General features: G+C 40.9%; 1 protein-coding gene across 1 annotated transcript in view; it reads left to right on the top strand.

Moving 5' to 3' along the window:
- Positions 1-14127, top strand: part of LOC125880770 (ras-related protein Rab-26) — a 167923-nt gene that overhangs the window by 103795 nt on the left and 50001 nt on the right. Inside the window, exon 5 of the mRNA XM_049563489.1 lies at positions 12703-12755. Within this exon, the coding sequence (XP_049419446.1) occupies positions 12703-12755 (53 nt within the window). The remainder of the gene's footprint in view (positions 1-12702; positions 12756-14127) is intronic.

Here is a 14127-nt window from a genome sequence, read left to right as displayed (position 1 = left end):
AGGTGAAAGGAACAGGTGCATGACGGTGTTCTAAAAATAACAGTAACTGTAGTTTGGCCCAGTGATTTGACCTCCTGACAACACAGTCTGGAGGTCAAAGGGCTGACACACAGCTGATGGAGGCAATTAAGGTAGTTTTAAACCTGTTGCACAGATTGCTGCAGGTTGCATCAAAAGCACACACCATCTGAGAATCATAGCTCAGGCAAATCTGAATTAACACGTGATACACACATTTTGAGATTTATTATGACTTATATTTTCCAAGGATATCATTATCTCCAATGTCCATTGCAAAACAAAATCCATACAGCTACTCTGGAATTACAGAAAAATGACACTCTTCATTACTCCAGAACTTGCCTGAGAGTCACCACGTTTTTTTTTCCCTCTGCACCATTGATTGCTGTGGTCAGAGACAATATATTTTTGGGTTGTCTGTCCATCTGTCCATCCGCATATCTGTACGTTCATATGTCTGTATGTCCCGTTCTTGTGAATGCAATATCTCAGGAACGCCTTGAGAGAATTTCTTCAAATTCGGCACAAACGTCCACTTGGACTCAACAATGAACTGACCAGAGTTTGCTGGTCAAAGGTCAAGGGTTGCTGTAAACTTACACCCATCTCATTCATAAACATACTATCTTATAACACATTGAATGAATTTCTTTAAATTTGGCACAAACGTTCACTTGGACTCAACAATGACCTAATTTTCCCATGACAAATTTCCCCACTGCTGCAAATTTCCCTGCTTTGGGAAGAATCTTATTTTATTAGAATTTGGTGGTAAAAGCTCAAAGGTCAAGGTCACTGTGACCTCACAAAACATCTTTTTTGGCCATAACTCAGGAGTTTACATGCTAATTATAACGAAATTTTACAGGGTAAAATGATGAAGTGATGCCATTTTACACCCAAAAGGTGAAAGGTAAACTTCACTGTGACATCATAATGTTCTGCAAAAAACCTTTTCTGGTCATTATTGAACGCCATAACTGTGCTGATTGTATAGATCTTCTTTGCTGCCCCGTTAAAGATGTGTGTGAAGCATTTATGTTTTTACTGCCATTGATTTAAACTGTAAGCAACTTGATTGGTTCGGCGTGGCATACAACCACGAAGCACAATTTCTAGTTAGATTTTCTTCAGTATCAAAGCAATCCAGCAATTGTTGTCTGTGCATCAATGGGTACATTGCAAACAGGAGCTACTAACAGCTAATTTCGGCATACTTTCAATAGTGCACAATTGCTTAAAATGTAAATAAAGACTTAAAGACTTATAGACTTTAAGATACAATATTTATTTTTCTGCATTGAAATGTCAAATATGACTAGACCAATTAATGTTTCCAACAATGCTCAAGCCCATAGAAATTGTAATCAAGTACTTTTAATGAAAGAGACAGTCCATGTCAGCCCCTGTCAGGCCGACACACTATATACCTCACTATATACTTGGCAATTGTACTTCCTGATAACATCCCACAAAGCATCATTTCAACTGTAGTTTTGTCTTGGTGACAGGAGTGTCAGACATTAAAGTCCCTGGTCTGTTTTATACTGACCACAGGTGAGTAGCCACTGTCTTGAAACAATTTGGTGCTGACTCCAGGTCCTTCACATGTAATGGAAGAGTGCTCTCCAATATAATTACTCACCACTGAGTCTGTTTTTTGCAAGATGTGTTTTACTACTTTATAACCTTTAATGATAAACAAAGTCATAATGAAATAACATTTAGTTTCTTGTTCATCTTTTAGTTCGACCTGTTCGTGATTCTGTGAGTCTCACAATGCCATCAACACGGCGTAAATGAGCTGTAACAGAAAGGATGCAAGAACATAAAAACTTGTGACAAATGACAACTGTAGGACCCACAATGACGAGATCTATTGCATATTAAATCAGTGTCATTACCCCATTATGTCGCCGCTCTGCTCTGCCTCATCCCGTCCTGCCTGCATCATTTTTTATTCCGTCTATTCCGTCTTCTTGGGTCACTACTTTCATCGCTAATGAGCGACTGGAGGCCTCAATCAGCAGCAGCTTGTGGGGGCGAAGCGTGTCCCATATGAGGCAGGAGGATGGACAGCGGCAAAGGGAACGCTGATCAAGAGTTGAGCGGAGAAAGTACGAAGGGATCGAGGGAAATGATAGAAGAGAAAAGATGTAGAGGAAAGGAAAGGGGAGGAGGGAAACGGATGGAGAAGAGGGAAACGGCAATTTGGAACAAAACGTTGAAGCTATTGCTCCGCTATAGGGTGAGCCGTGAGCTGTGCGATCCATCATCAAGCTCTCTCTGTGTCTTTTTCTTACACACACACACACACACACACACACACACACTTTAGCTTCTTGCATATTAAACCAGATGTGCAAGGTCACAGTCAAAGGCACCTTTGAGGCTTCATTCTTGGGCATCTGTGTGAAGTGAGTTGAGAGAAAGCTGGAAAGTGTGTGTGTATGTGTGTTCACACATAAGTATCTCCCTGCTTATACTCTCCATTGAGCTTATTGTCTACACGCTATAATATCTTGTCTTTAAACATTGATCCAGCTATCATATTCCATGAGGTTTACCTGTTCATTTCTCTTTAACATTTATCCGAAAAGATGGGATACAAATATTAATGGATTCAGCTGTCACTACGCCTGGGGAATTTAGTAATCGCTTGTCGCTGTGATTGATCCACCCCTTCCTAAAATGGAGACCGTAGAATAGAGCCCCGTGGGCTGTGCTTAGCTAGGAGAAGAGGTAGAAATGACAACGGCTGCTGGAACTGTCACAGGAATAATGAAGGTGATGGAAAGAGGGGACGCTGGTAGCAATTTCAGACGCTCACACTCATTTTGTCGTACAGTAACATCAATGCCAGTGCAGCAACTTGCCTGAGAGAATAAAGTGAAACTCATCAGTCTGATATCACACACATACACACACACTGGTTTTTCATTAGGAGATGTACTGTGGAGCAATCATAGGTGTGCTTTTAATTTTCAAGGCAGTAATGGAGCACGAGAGGAACTATTGGTACTTAGCTTCCATTTGCATTTTGATGGAAATATTCTGTCATTTCTAATGTGCATGTAAGTCAGTCTGTAAAAGTCACCTCTGAAACCCAAACTATTTTGTCACAATAGAGAACACTCAGATGCTTTACTTTTAAATACAGTTTAAATACTACCCTAAAGACATGCTTCCTAACAGGTGCTGTATTTAATATTTTACTAAAGTAAAAGTATATAAGTACTGTCACCTTAATAGCCTTACAGTAACACTTAGTTGACATTTTGGGAGATATGCTTATTCAGGTTGGTCTCACTGTTGGTGTGTATACCTATGAAAAGTAAGATACCATGTTAACTTTGAGTTCTAACCTAACCTGCGTAACTTTACTTTAAGCACATAACTTTGTACTTAATAATGTGTAAGTATGTAACGTGTCGACACCCAATCTTGTTCCTTGTCCAAAACCTAACCTGCGTAACTTTACTTGCCTAAACGTCACCTACAAAACATTGCTAAGTAACCAATGTAAGTTTGCTTTAAGTACATAACATGATGATGCCATTAGAGGGCGCTAATGTCATTAGTTATCAATGAACCATTGTATGTGCATTTTCTAAGATATAACACAAACTGTTGTGTGAGGACATGTTGGATGAATTGGTTTATATGAGACTTAATACTATATGCTGAATATGAGGTTAATGCTAGCCCACGATTAGCATAGCAGCTAGCCTGGCTCTGTAAAACAAGTGTGTTAAAAACAATAAGCTATGCTTTTAAAAAAAAAATTTTTTACAAGCAGTTAAGTGTTGGAACTATTGTTTTGGCTGTGCTAGTGTCCTGGAGTCCTAGCTTGTTACCTGGCCAACTCACAGTGATGACAAGACTCCAGCTCAAATTTCTGTTTCGACCTCTGTATCAGTCTGATACAGAACCACCCCAACCATTATCAGTGGGTAGGAGTACTTGACAGACAGACAGACAGACAGACAAACTCCTATAGCCAATCAGCATAACAAAACACAGGAGAATAACATACTCCATCATCACCAACAGAGCCAGTTGATAAAACAAGCTCTTGCCAAGTCTAGTCAGAAGACCAGCAAAAAATGTGAATGCATACTCTCGTTCTTGTTTAATTGGTGTTACTGACTCTATTTCTGCAATATCTTAACTTATTGCTATGTTTACGCCACCAACGTTACAGTTACACCTGTAGCTACGGAAGCCGCCATTACAGTTCTGTGAGCTACGGCCTGCTTTTTACGTCATTGATTACAACGCAGTCCCTGATTGGCTGCTTATGTTGTCAACTACAGTACACATCCCTGATTGGCCCGATTAGATTTTGATTTCTGGAAAGTGTTTGGGGTGGCAATTCCAAACTGATACAGAGTGAAACAGAATGTTGCACACACGTTGTCAGGATGGTTTGCTTTACAGGTGCTGATAGGTGAATATGTTTATCTTTGGTCAGAGCCAGTACAGCTGTTTTCCTCTACTGTCAGTCTTTATGCTAAGCTAAGCTAAGCTAAGATAAGCATCTCTTGGTTTCAGCGTTATATGAAGTATATAGAGATGAAAGTGGCATCAGTATCTAATTGTCGGCAAGAAAACAATTTTATAAGACAGTTTTTCCCAAAAATATGTGACAATTCAAGTATGAAATGGGAAAAAAATAGTCTTTCAGTGTGTGGAAATATTAAAAAGTAGGATGTGAAAAACAATATTCCTGAAAATAAAAAAAGTATAAGGCAGCACATACAATTGCAATAACTGTATAATGAACCAAATTTAGTGGAATTTCTTATTTAGCTGTCATATTTTCTTTTTATTGTTTTGCTCTTTTTTTTTAATGATATTTGGCAACCTATTGTTGAGTGGTTAGGGATGCACACTATATGAATACAACATTACTGATTAAATACTAAACTGGTTGATGCTGTGTGTTGTATTTAAGTAGTTATGGACATTAATTCCAGAGTCACTATTTAGCTAAACCTAAGATTCACCAAACAAAAGAGCAACCCATAGTGTATTGCAGGCCCATGGGTATTTGCATTTGTATGCATATGTCTGCGTGCATCACTTGTTTATGCAACTTATTCAAGGGAAGGAGAGTGGCCAAGGTCATCCCGTGATTACTGACGCAGATTACAATCTGAAAGATGATGGATGGCTGTGCTCATTATAGATTACTTCACTCCATCAAACTCCATCCCTTCCTGCTCAGGGTTTCCTGCAGGAACTTTGATAGTCATGCTGGTAGCGGCTCACAAAGTCTGATAGTTGCTATTGTGTGTAATATTGGCATGCTGGTGGGTTGCATTTGGGTCATGCAGGGAGCATGAACAGGCATTGTTCCGTTATCAAGCAGATATTAGCATAAAACACTGTATCAAACAAAAAATATTTAAACAGAATTTTCTGAAATTGCCTACAACCCTCTGAAATCATAATACCTAGGCGTACATGACAAAAATAGGACATCTGTATTTGAGATATTACACAGGATGACTGAAACGTATGACCTGCTGGTGTTCAACAACATCAGTAGGATTCACCCATGTACTGAATAAAAACAGGCTTCAAAGCATGAGTCCACAAACCAGTGGGTGATATAGACACTGCGACATCACCCACTGGTTTGTGGACTCATGTTTTGAAGCCTTGAGGTTGGCATTTTGACTGCTGCCATCTTGGATTTTTGTGCCAGAAGTGATAAAAAGTGACCATATTGGGATGAGAGGGTGTCCCTAACCCTAATGCTAGCTGCTAGCTTGGTTAGCATGGTGCATTTACAGTCTGTGGGAAATATACTTGCAGAGAAAACAAAACATCTGACCCCTTAGTGGGTCTTTTAATACTACCAAATAATGAACAGGACTGTTTTTTAAACCACCAAAATGTTACAGTTAACTTTAATGAACTGAAAACACACTGAAATAACGGTAAATATGGCTATGCTATACTTAATGACACTGGAGTTATGCCATGGTTACGTGACCTAACCAATGTTGTCACTGAGGTAGCAACTTATCGATGGAGGACCCCCACCTGTCACTCAGTGGCCATGTTCTTGGCTATGATAACTTAAGCTTAACTGACATTTAAATGGGTGAATTATATAAAAATTCACCCCACATACAGTTGTCGTGAATGGGAAAAGTAGCTATTGGCTGTAGACCAAACTGTTTTTTTTTGCACCAGGCCGTAAACCATTTATGTCTGCTGTAAAGTTGGGCACTTTATTATAAGGGTCCATGAGTATTGACTTGCTTTTGGAGCAATAGCCTCAACTGGCCATTAGAGGAGCTCCAGTTTTTGTACTTCCACATTAATTGGCTCCATTTTTCAGCCCCTGTGGTTGTGGCTTGGCTTACTCCCCAGGAGCCACGGATGTCTCCTCAAAATGTCATGGCAATCAGTCCAAGAGTTGTTGTAATATTTCATTCTGGATCAAATTGGTGGACAGATCAGCACTTCCTCAAGCCATGCCGGTAGCATTGGCTAAGTTAAGGTTCTGGGACATCGTTAGGTGAAGCACCTGATACTTGGTTAAAAGTATCATGGTCAGTATGGGGGGTCAGAATGTTTAAAAAAACTAGCTGTTGGATCATTGAAAGGCGCCTGAAACCCAACATCGGAACTGGAGGGGCTGCGTCCAAGTATGACGGCAGTGATTTGCCAGGTGTGTGCTGCTACACAACTGCCCCATCTTCAGGTGCAGCCAATCGGAACAGCTGTTGAAACTTCAATCTTACGGTCAATTTGTGTGAACTGTAAATGTGAACCCTAAATTTTCGGGATACACTAGCCAGTGGTTCTCAACTGGTGGGTCACAGTCTAAAAGTGGGTGAGGGGTCCATTCTGAATGGACCACAAGTGATTCGCAATCTCGTCAAGTTTCTAAAAAACACACTTTATTTAGAAGTACAGTGAATCTCCAGCACAGCACTTTTATATTGGAGTGCTGTAGAGTTAGTTAATAATGGACAGCCATCTAGCATGACAAAATGGCCAAATGCAAGTATGACGCTGAATGTATTTAACTGTGTGGACCTTGAACTAATATGATAAAGGAAAATTCTGGACCCAGTGTCTGGACCAGTTGGTAGCCACAGCTCTAGCCTTTACCTATCACAGAGCAGCCCTTATTGACGAACCGCAAGGGGTTGCTTGTCAAGAAAACAGGTCTTGCTTTAGACCACTACTGCTGGTTTAGTTGCGGGTATAGTTTCATAATTTCTATCCTAAATGTTTCTTGTTTGTTGCAGTGCTGATTTTGGTCAGCAGATGGTACCGTTTTTGTTTTCTCTAAGCTTGCGTAATAGCTTAATTGTCCTATGAACCCAGTGTGCATTTTCACCTTACTTCTTACAACACCATTACTAAAAGCTAGAGGATTGCACTTTATATTCTACGTCAGCCTCTGTCATTAGCATTTGTCTTTTCATCGTGGTCTCTCGTCTCTCAGTTTCTTGGTGAGGTTATAGGTCGATCCATCAGTATGTCTTTCTGCCTTTCCATGGTTAGTCTTACTCACCTTTTCCTCTCTGCTTACTTTAATCTCATACCCTTCTTCTCTCACTATTACCAACATCTGTTTTTCCCCTCTTCCTCTGCCCTTTACCTTGACTTGCCCATTTTTCAAAGTCATTATTTATGTCTTGTGTATACTATTTTGCGACCATAATGTAACTGCCTGCGATCACAAAACTCTCTGCGTCTCTACTGCTGTGAGAAAGTTCTCTAGCTTCGTCTGTCTTGTGTGCTTGGCAAGATGTAATTGGATTAGGGGAGGGTGAAGGAAAGCAGCTCCTTGTGGTTTACTCTGGTTTTTGGGTGGCTGATAAACATAGGAGCCACGCGAGAGGAAATTAACTCGCAAGGCAGGTCATCCCTCTCTCCTTCTTTCTCTCGTTCTTTACGCCTCCCTTTTTTCTCTCCCCCTCTCTGTGTTTTCTCAGTTAAACAGAGCCAAGCAACGCTCACGGTGATTACAACTCATTAAACACCCTTCACGGCCTTGTCTGGCTGGAATAAACAAATAGAGGACTTAATCCAAAATAGATTGGTGAAAAATGCGGCCACAGTTGAGTGGTGGAGGGTTCTGGGACAGACAGGGAAAAGGAGGTATGGTTTAGGAAAGAGTGAAGGAGTGAGGATAGAGTGTTTTAAGCAAGTAAAGAAGACAGTTAGAGGGATTACATGCAGTTCAAGGAGGAGAAGTGCTGTGGAGGTAATTAGCTTAGGCTAATTATTCCAAGTGAAAGTTGATCCAGCTGAGAAAATGAGTTACAATTGCCCTCGTAGGTGTAATGACTTTTTCTTTCTGACAGAGCTTTATAGTGCACACCCTCCAGCTTGTGCTCAAAAATACCTGAGGTGATATTATCTTGCATGGCAGCATGGTGCAGTTGGAGGTAATTAGAATTCACATGCGTGGTTATGTGTCAGGTGTAATACTAATGCTGTGGTGAAAGATAGAACGCAGCACTTTGCTCAGCTAACAGTGGAAAGCATTACAAAAGTTTTTCTCCATGCATTTCTCTTGTGTAAGATCCAAAAGCTCTTGTTGAACATCAAACAGTGCAACCCAAGTCTAAAATAAATTGCACATGAATTCTAAAGCTGGGAATGGTTGAATAGGTGTGATATTTCCTGTGGTGCTTTACAAAGTTGCTTGTTTCTTAAAGGTCAAACTACAGAACATGACGTGCTTTAGAATTATTTAACACATTTTCAACCAAACACTTATGGTATAGTATCCTCAGACCCATACATAACCTGTACAGATATGTACCTTAACTGTTGAGCTGTGTTTCCACCACAGACAGGACCCTTAAACGGGGTCATTATCAGATGGTAATAGCTGCATCACTGCTCCATCCAGCTCTCATTGTATTTCCTCTTTACATACAATGCAGTCAAATGTCTGCACTTTGCTTATTGTCCATGAAACAGGGTTGCACGACAAAAACGAACAGGCCGGTGTGCTTAGAGTCTGTCACAATCTATGGGAAATCTAAAAATAACAGGTTTTGTGGTTTGTGCATTGAGTTCTTGTGTGTCAGTTCTTCACTGACCAATCAATGGACTGCAGTGTTTCTTGCTGCACCTTTTAAGGGCTCATTTATGCTCCCTTTACGTACGAAAATGTATATGTCCATTTCAAACGATGTTACCGTCACTGCCCACATACTTCCATGCGCCCTTTACGTTGGCATGCATGTTAGCCAATATATCCACCAGGAGGCAGCCCAGCGTCAAAAATTTTTGACAACAACAAACTCAAAAACAAATATGCCGACTGTGGAGGAGATATTGATAATGTACCTCTTGCATAAAAGATAAAAACAGGGACAGCGTTGTAGGAGGTGGTGGTCGGTGAGGCCGTTAAATACATCACGACTGGAAGACGGAGAATTCTTTTCTCTTGTGCTGCCAATGAGAGAAATTGAATTGTTATTTCTTCTTCGTGTCTCAGTAGAGCTACGTATCGGGTAGTGACAGCAACACTGCCCCCATGGTTCCCGGTGGTACTGCTCTGTTTGGCCTGTATCCGTAAGCTTTATGGAAATGTGCAGAAATACAGATGAAATGAACGCAGAGCACGGACAGAAGGCTCCGTCCGTATCCGGATCCGTATTTAACGTTGAGCATAAATGAGCCTTAAGGCCCCAGACACACCAAACCAACACTGGTGAACTAGCAGCCACTAGAGCACCCTGTTTTGTCGCTTCTCATCCCCATGTCTCGGCCAAAAAGTTGCACATGAACACATCAAACGACGGCCAACAAACACTCTTGTGACGTTCTATGCTGAGAGGACATACCCCTCCATACCAGCAGATGGCGGTTGTCTGTAATTGTCCTTCAAAGAAGGAAACCGGATGACCATCTCGACGCTAGTTAGCGTTTTAGCACATTAACAACAAAATCAAACAAAGCATATTGTGCACCAGTGAACAATAACGCAAACCATCACAAAACGTTTCTGCTAAAGAGCTCAATGGCTACAGAAAAATAATGTTACCTCACCTAATAAGTTTGTTTTGATCTCACTCTTTGTAAGATTTCACTCTTTGTTGACATTCCTCACGTCCCTTTCTCTTCTCCTGCACTGAGCTGAACTGCCAATCAGAGTGATTACATTCGCCAACGGCCACTGCTGTGCTAGTGCCATTTCAACATTCTGCCTTGGTGGAAAAAAGGCCAACTAGTGTCGACGGGGTCCAATGGTGCGAGAAAAGCTGCACCTACAAAAACGACAGACACTCACCAATGGCCCAACTTTGACCGAGGGCTGACTTTCAGCTCGGTGGGTCAGGGCCTTTAATATCATATCAGTGTGCTAGATCCCTGACACAATGGTAACAAAAAAAAAAAAAAAAAACAGGAAGGAATGTTTTTTTTTTAACTGAACTGAACCAGACTGCTTGATGGAAACAAGCCTTTACACACAGCTACAGGTGCTGCTAAAGAGTGGCTAACTTCTGGACAAAACATGATTATGTTGTGACAGAAATTTAACAGATCAGGGGATACCAACCTCAACGAAGCACAAGCTCTAAATCTGCATCAACTTACACATAGGCCAAGTGATTGACAATCATAGGATACACGTGTCTTACAATGTTAAGAATTCTTGAGTCTGTACTAGGATCCAAATCTGCACCAGAAACCAGACAGCCCACAATTCTAAATGACAAACATGTTGGTCAGTGCCTTCCATAACCGTCACAAATGAACACTACAGCAATTATTCACATGAGGGATTACTGATCTGTCGCCTCTGTGGTTAAGCTTTGGTTTGGTTTAAGCCACTTAAATGACTAACAGCAACAGTCTTACCACAAACTCCATGCAGTAATTGTTCTGGAGCTTTCTATTGGATCACACAATCTTCATCACCAGCAGAAGTTTGTCCATTTGTCATTGGATTGTAAATGCTCAAACTTCCATTCCCCTGAGCACTTCAAGGACTTCTTGTCCGTGTTTGCTTAAAAGTTAAGATTGAAAGTCCATTCTTGACCTTTAAGACAGCAATTGCAGAACAATCTCTTCACAAGGTCAATTCAGCAGCCTTAACTACTTAGATTGGGAAAGGTCATGGTGACGGTTAAAAGAAACCAGTGCTGACAGTTGGCAGGAGGCAGGATGCATTTAGATGCCTAACTCTGACCTAGTCGCTAAGATGTATTGCAGTGCGAAAGCAACGTCAGTATTGCTTCCACCTTTGCTTCTTAAGGAGAGCAGTTATTATTTTAACAACTACAAGATATTGCTTGCAAGGAAAACATTACCATGAAGTTAAAGGAGAACTCGACCAAATTTATACATCAGAGTCAGTCAGTTGTTGAAGAGTACTTTTACATATGTGAAAAAGCATTGTATAAAACATCTCATGGCTCAAGAGAGAGCTGCATGAAAACTGATAGGTGGACTCAAGTGATGTCATATGACTCAGCGTCGGTCTGGACTGAAGACTACAAATTTAAAAAAGAAGAATAACCCGGGGGGCATTGAGTTAGAAAGAAGTGAGTTTACCAGACCTCTATAGCTGCTGATGGATAGCAATCGTCAGACAAATACACAGACAGCTAACAGCTAACAACAACAACAACACCAACAAAAACATCGCAGTAACTTTTGCTCCTCTGTAGCTACTGACCTTGCATTGTAGGGCATCCTTTCATATGAGAAAGGACATGCCATCACAGTCCCAGTACTGCAGTACTTACCATATCCAAGAGAACTATTTGTTAGCAAAATCTAATTAAACTCAACAGTGCTTTTTTAATTAAGTCATTATTGTTTTGTCATGCAGGTAACTTAACTGTGTAGGCTTCATTGATGTTTTAAGTGAGAAATAGAAGCAGCTGTTGATGTGAATTAGACCGTTTAATCATTGCTGAGGAATAACAGTGTTACTAGATCAACAGCTATTCATGAAATTACAAGGAGACTTGAGAGAAAGTGATTCGCGGGTTTGCTGTTGTTTATGACAAACAGTGTCAGAGATGAAAACAGTTAGAGCATTTTATGAAGAAAAAAAAGCTGTGTGGCTGATACAAGAAGCACATGATGTGGTGAAGGATAAATAAATATAAATAAATATTAGAAGAATCTCTGTATCTAATGATGATTTTGTAACAGCACAACAGAGCAGAAGGTGTTTTATCTGCAAAGAACCCCAGTGGAGCAGAGGGGCGGGGGTCTCCTTGACTATGACACAGCTTCACTTGATTTGTTGTGTCATGGTATGATTCATCACAGCTATGAACCGTGTCCATATGATGCTGCACATGTTTTCCATGTTGTTCTTCTGTCCTCATCTTCCTCTCCTCTTTTTCTTTGCCTCATGTATTTCCCACAGTGCTGTGACACTGACACTGTTTGTGATCAGCGTTGATTTGGTTAGTCACTGGATGCACTGACACGACCACTGCAGCAAATTTTTGATAGCAATTTTCCTTGGCACATTAGTGAACGGCTACTGTGGCTGTATGAGAAAACATGACGATCTAAAGTGTGGACTGATAATCACCAGCATGTCAACATTCTAATTAATGAATTATCTTTCTCTTTAGTACCAGAGTGACTCAGCTGATTTTGGTTTGTGAGAACAGTATACAGATACAGGAGAATTTCATTTGATTTTTTTCTGTCTCTTCTCAGCTCTCCTTCTTCTGTATGACGTCACCAACAAAGCATCCTTCGACAACATCCGGGTAAGAACTGCCAAACTCTGACTTCTCTGCCTTCCAACTATTCCCCCTTTTCTTTCTGTCTTTGACATAACTCGCTGCTGTCAGTTTTATCTTGTGTCAGTCCCCAAAAAAATGGTTCCTGGAAAAATTGGCAGCTGTTGAATTTGATTAATTTATGTCACACTGCCAGGATGGGAGTAAGATACTGCCCCAAGTGACGGAATATCTTGGAGTTCTGTCCATGAGTGAGGGTAAAATGGAGCATGAGGTCGACAGATGAGTTGGTATGGACTCAACTATAATGTCGGAGCTGTACCTCACCCCTCATCCCTAAACTGATGGTCGTGAGCTTTGGAAAGTGACTGAGAGAATAAGATTGTGGATCCAGTGGCTGAAATGAGTTTCCTCCCTAGGGTGGCTGGCCTCAGCCTCAGCGATAGGGTGAGGAGTTCAGACATGCAGAGGTAACTCACAGGAGGACTGCTGCTCCTTCACGTCGAAATGTGCAAGTTGAGGTGGTTCGCGCACGTGATAAGGGTGCGCTGCAGGGATTATATATCTCATCTGGTTTGGGAACATGTTGCTGGGGAGAGGGACGTCTGGACGACTCAGATAAGAGGCGGAAAATTGAATGAAATGGTAATTCATACATTAACAAGATTCAGGAGTTGCACCCTGATTTCACTCTGTATACCAGTAATACATATAATGGTTGCCTGAATTAAAGCAGTGTAATGATTCATGAATGCTTGAAATCACTGCTGATCCCTCTGGAGGAACAAAGTTAATGCTGCTTGGTGGAATCACCATAATCACTCTCCCTTTAAAAGGCGCCACTGAATAGTGCTGCCTGTTTGAGAGTTCTGTAGAAGTGTGTCACAAATGACTGTGTGGGTTGGCATAGCTTTTTGGACATGTAAATTGGGATTTTGCATGAATTTTTACCTTAGACTATGGCACAAATGAGTATCAAATGCAAATCTACTTACCCTTCATGTAAACAAAAATGAAATGTTATATTCAAATGCACAAGTTAGTGCTCACAGGATGTTTTTTATACCTCTGCGGCAGTGACAGGTATTGCCAGAGGCTTGATGTTTTTGGGTTGCCTGTACCACCCTTGTGAACGCAATTCCTCAAGAGTGCCTGGAGATTTGGCACAAACGTCTACTTGGACTCAACAATGAACTAATTAGATTTTAGTGGCCAAAGGTCAAGGTCACCGTGACCTTGCCTCTATCACATTCTCGAAGAACATGATATCTCAATATCTCAAATTTGGCACAAACGTCAATTTGGATTCAAGTATGAACTGATTAGAATTAGGTATTCCAAGGTGTTTTTGCCCATAACTCAAGAATTCATATGCTAATTATGCGAGAAAAAAAAACTT

The sequence above is a fragment of the Epinephelus fuscoguttatus genome, linkage group LG20 (assembly GCF_011397635.1).
Source record: "Epinephelus fuscoguttatus linkage group LG20, E.fuscoguttatus.final_Chr_v1".
Lineage (NCBI taxonomy): Eukaryota > Metazoa > Chordata > Actinopteri > Perciformes > Serranidae > Epinephelus > Epinephelus fuscoguttatus.
Note: the sequence above shows the minus strand (reverse complement) of the source record. Positions and strands in the feature narration are given on the sequence as shown.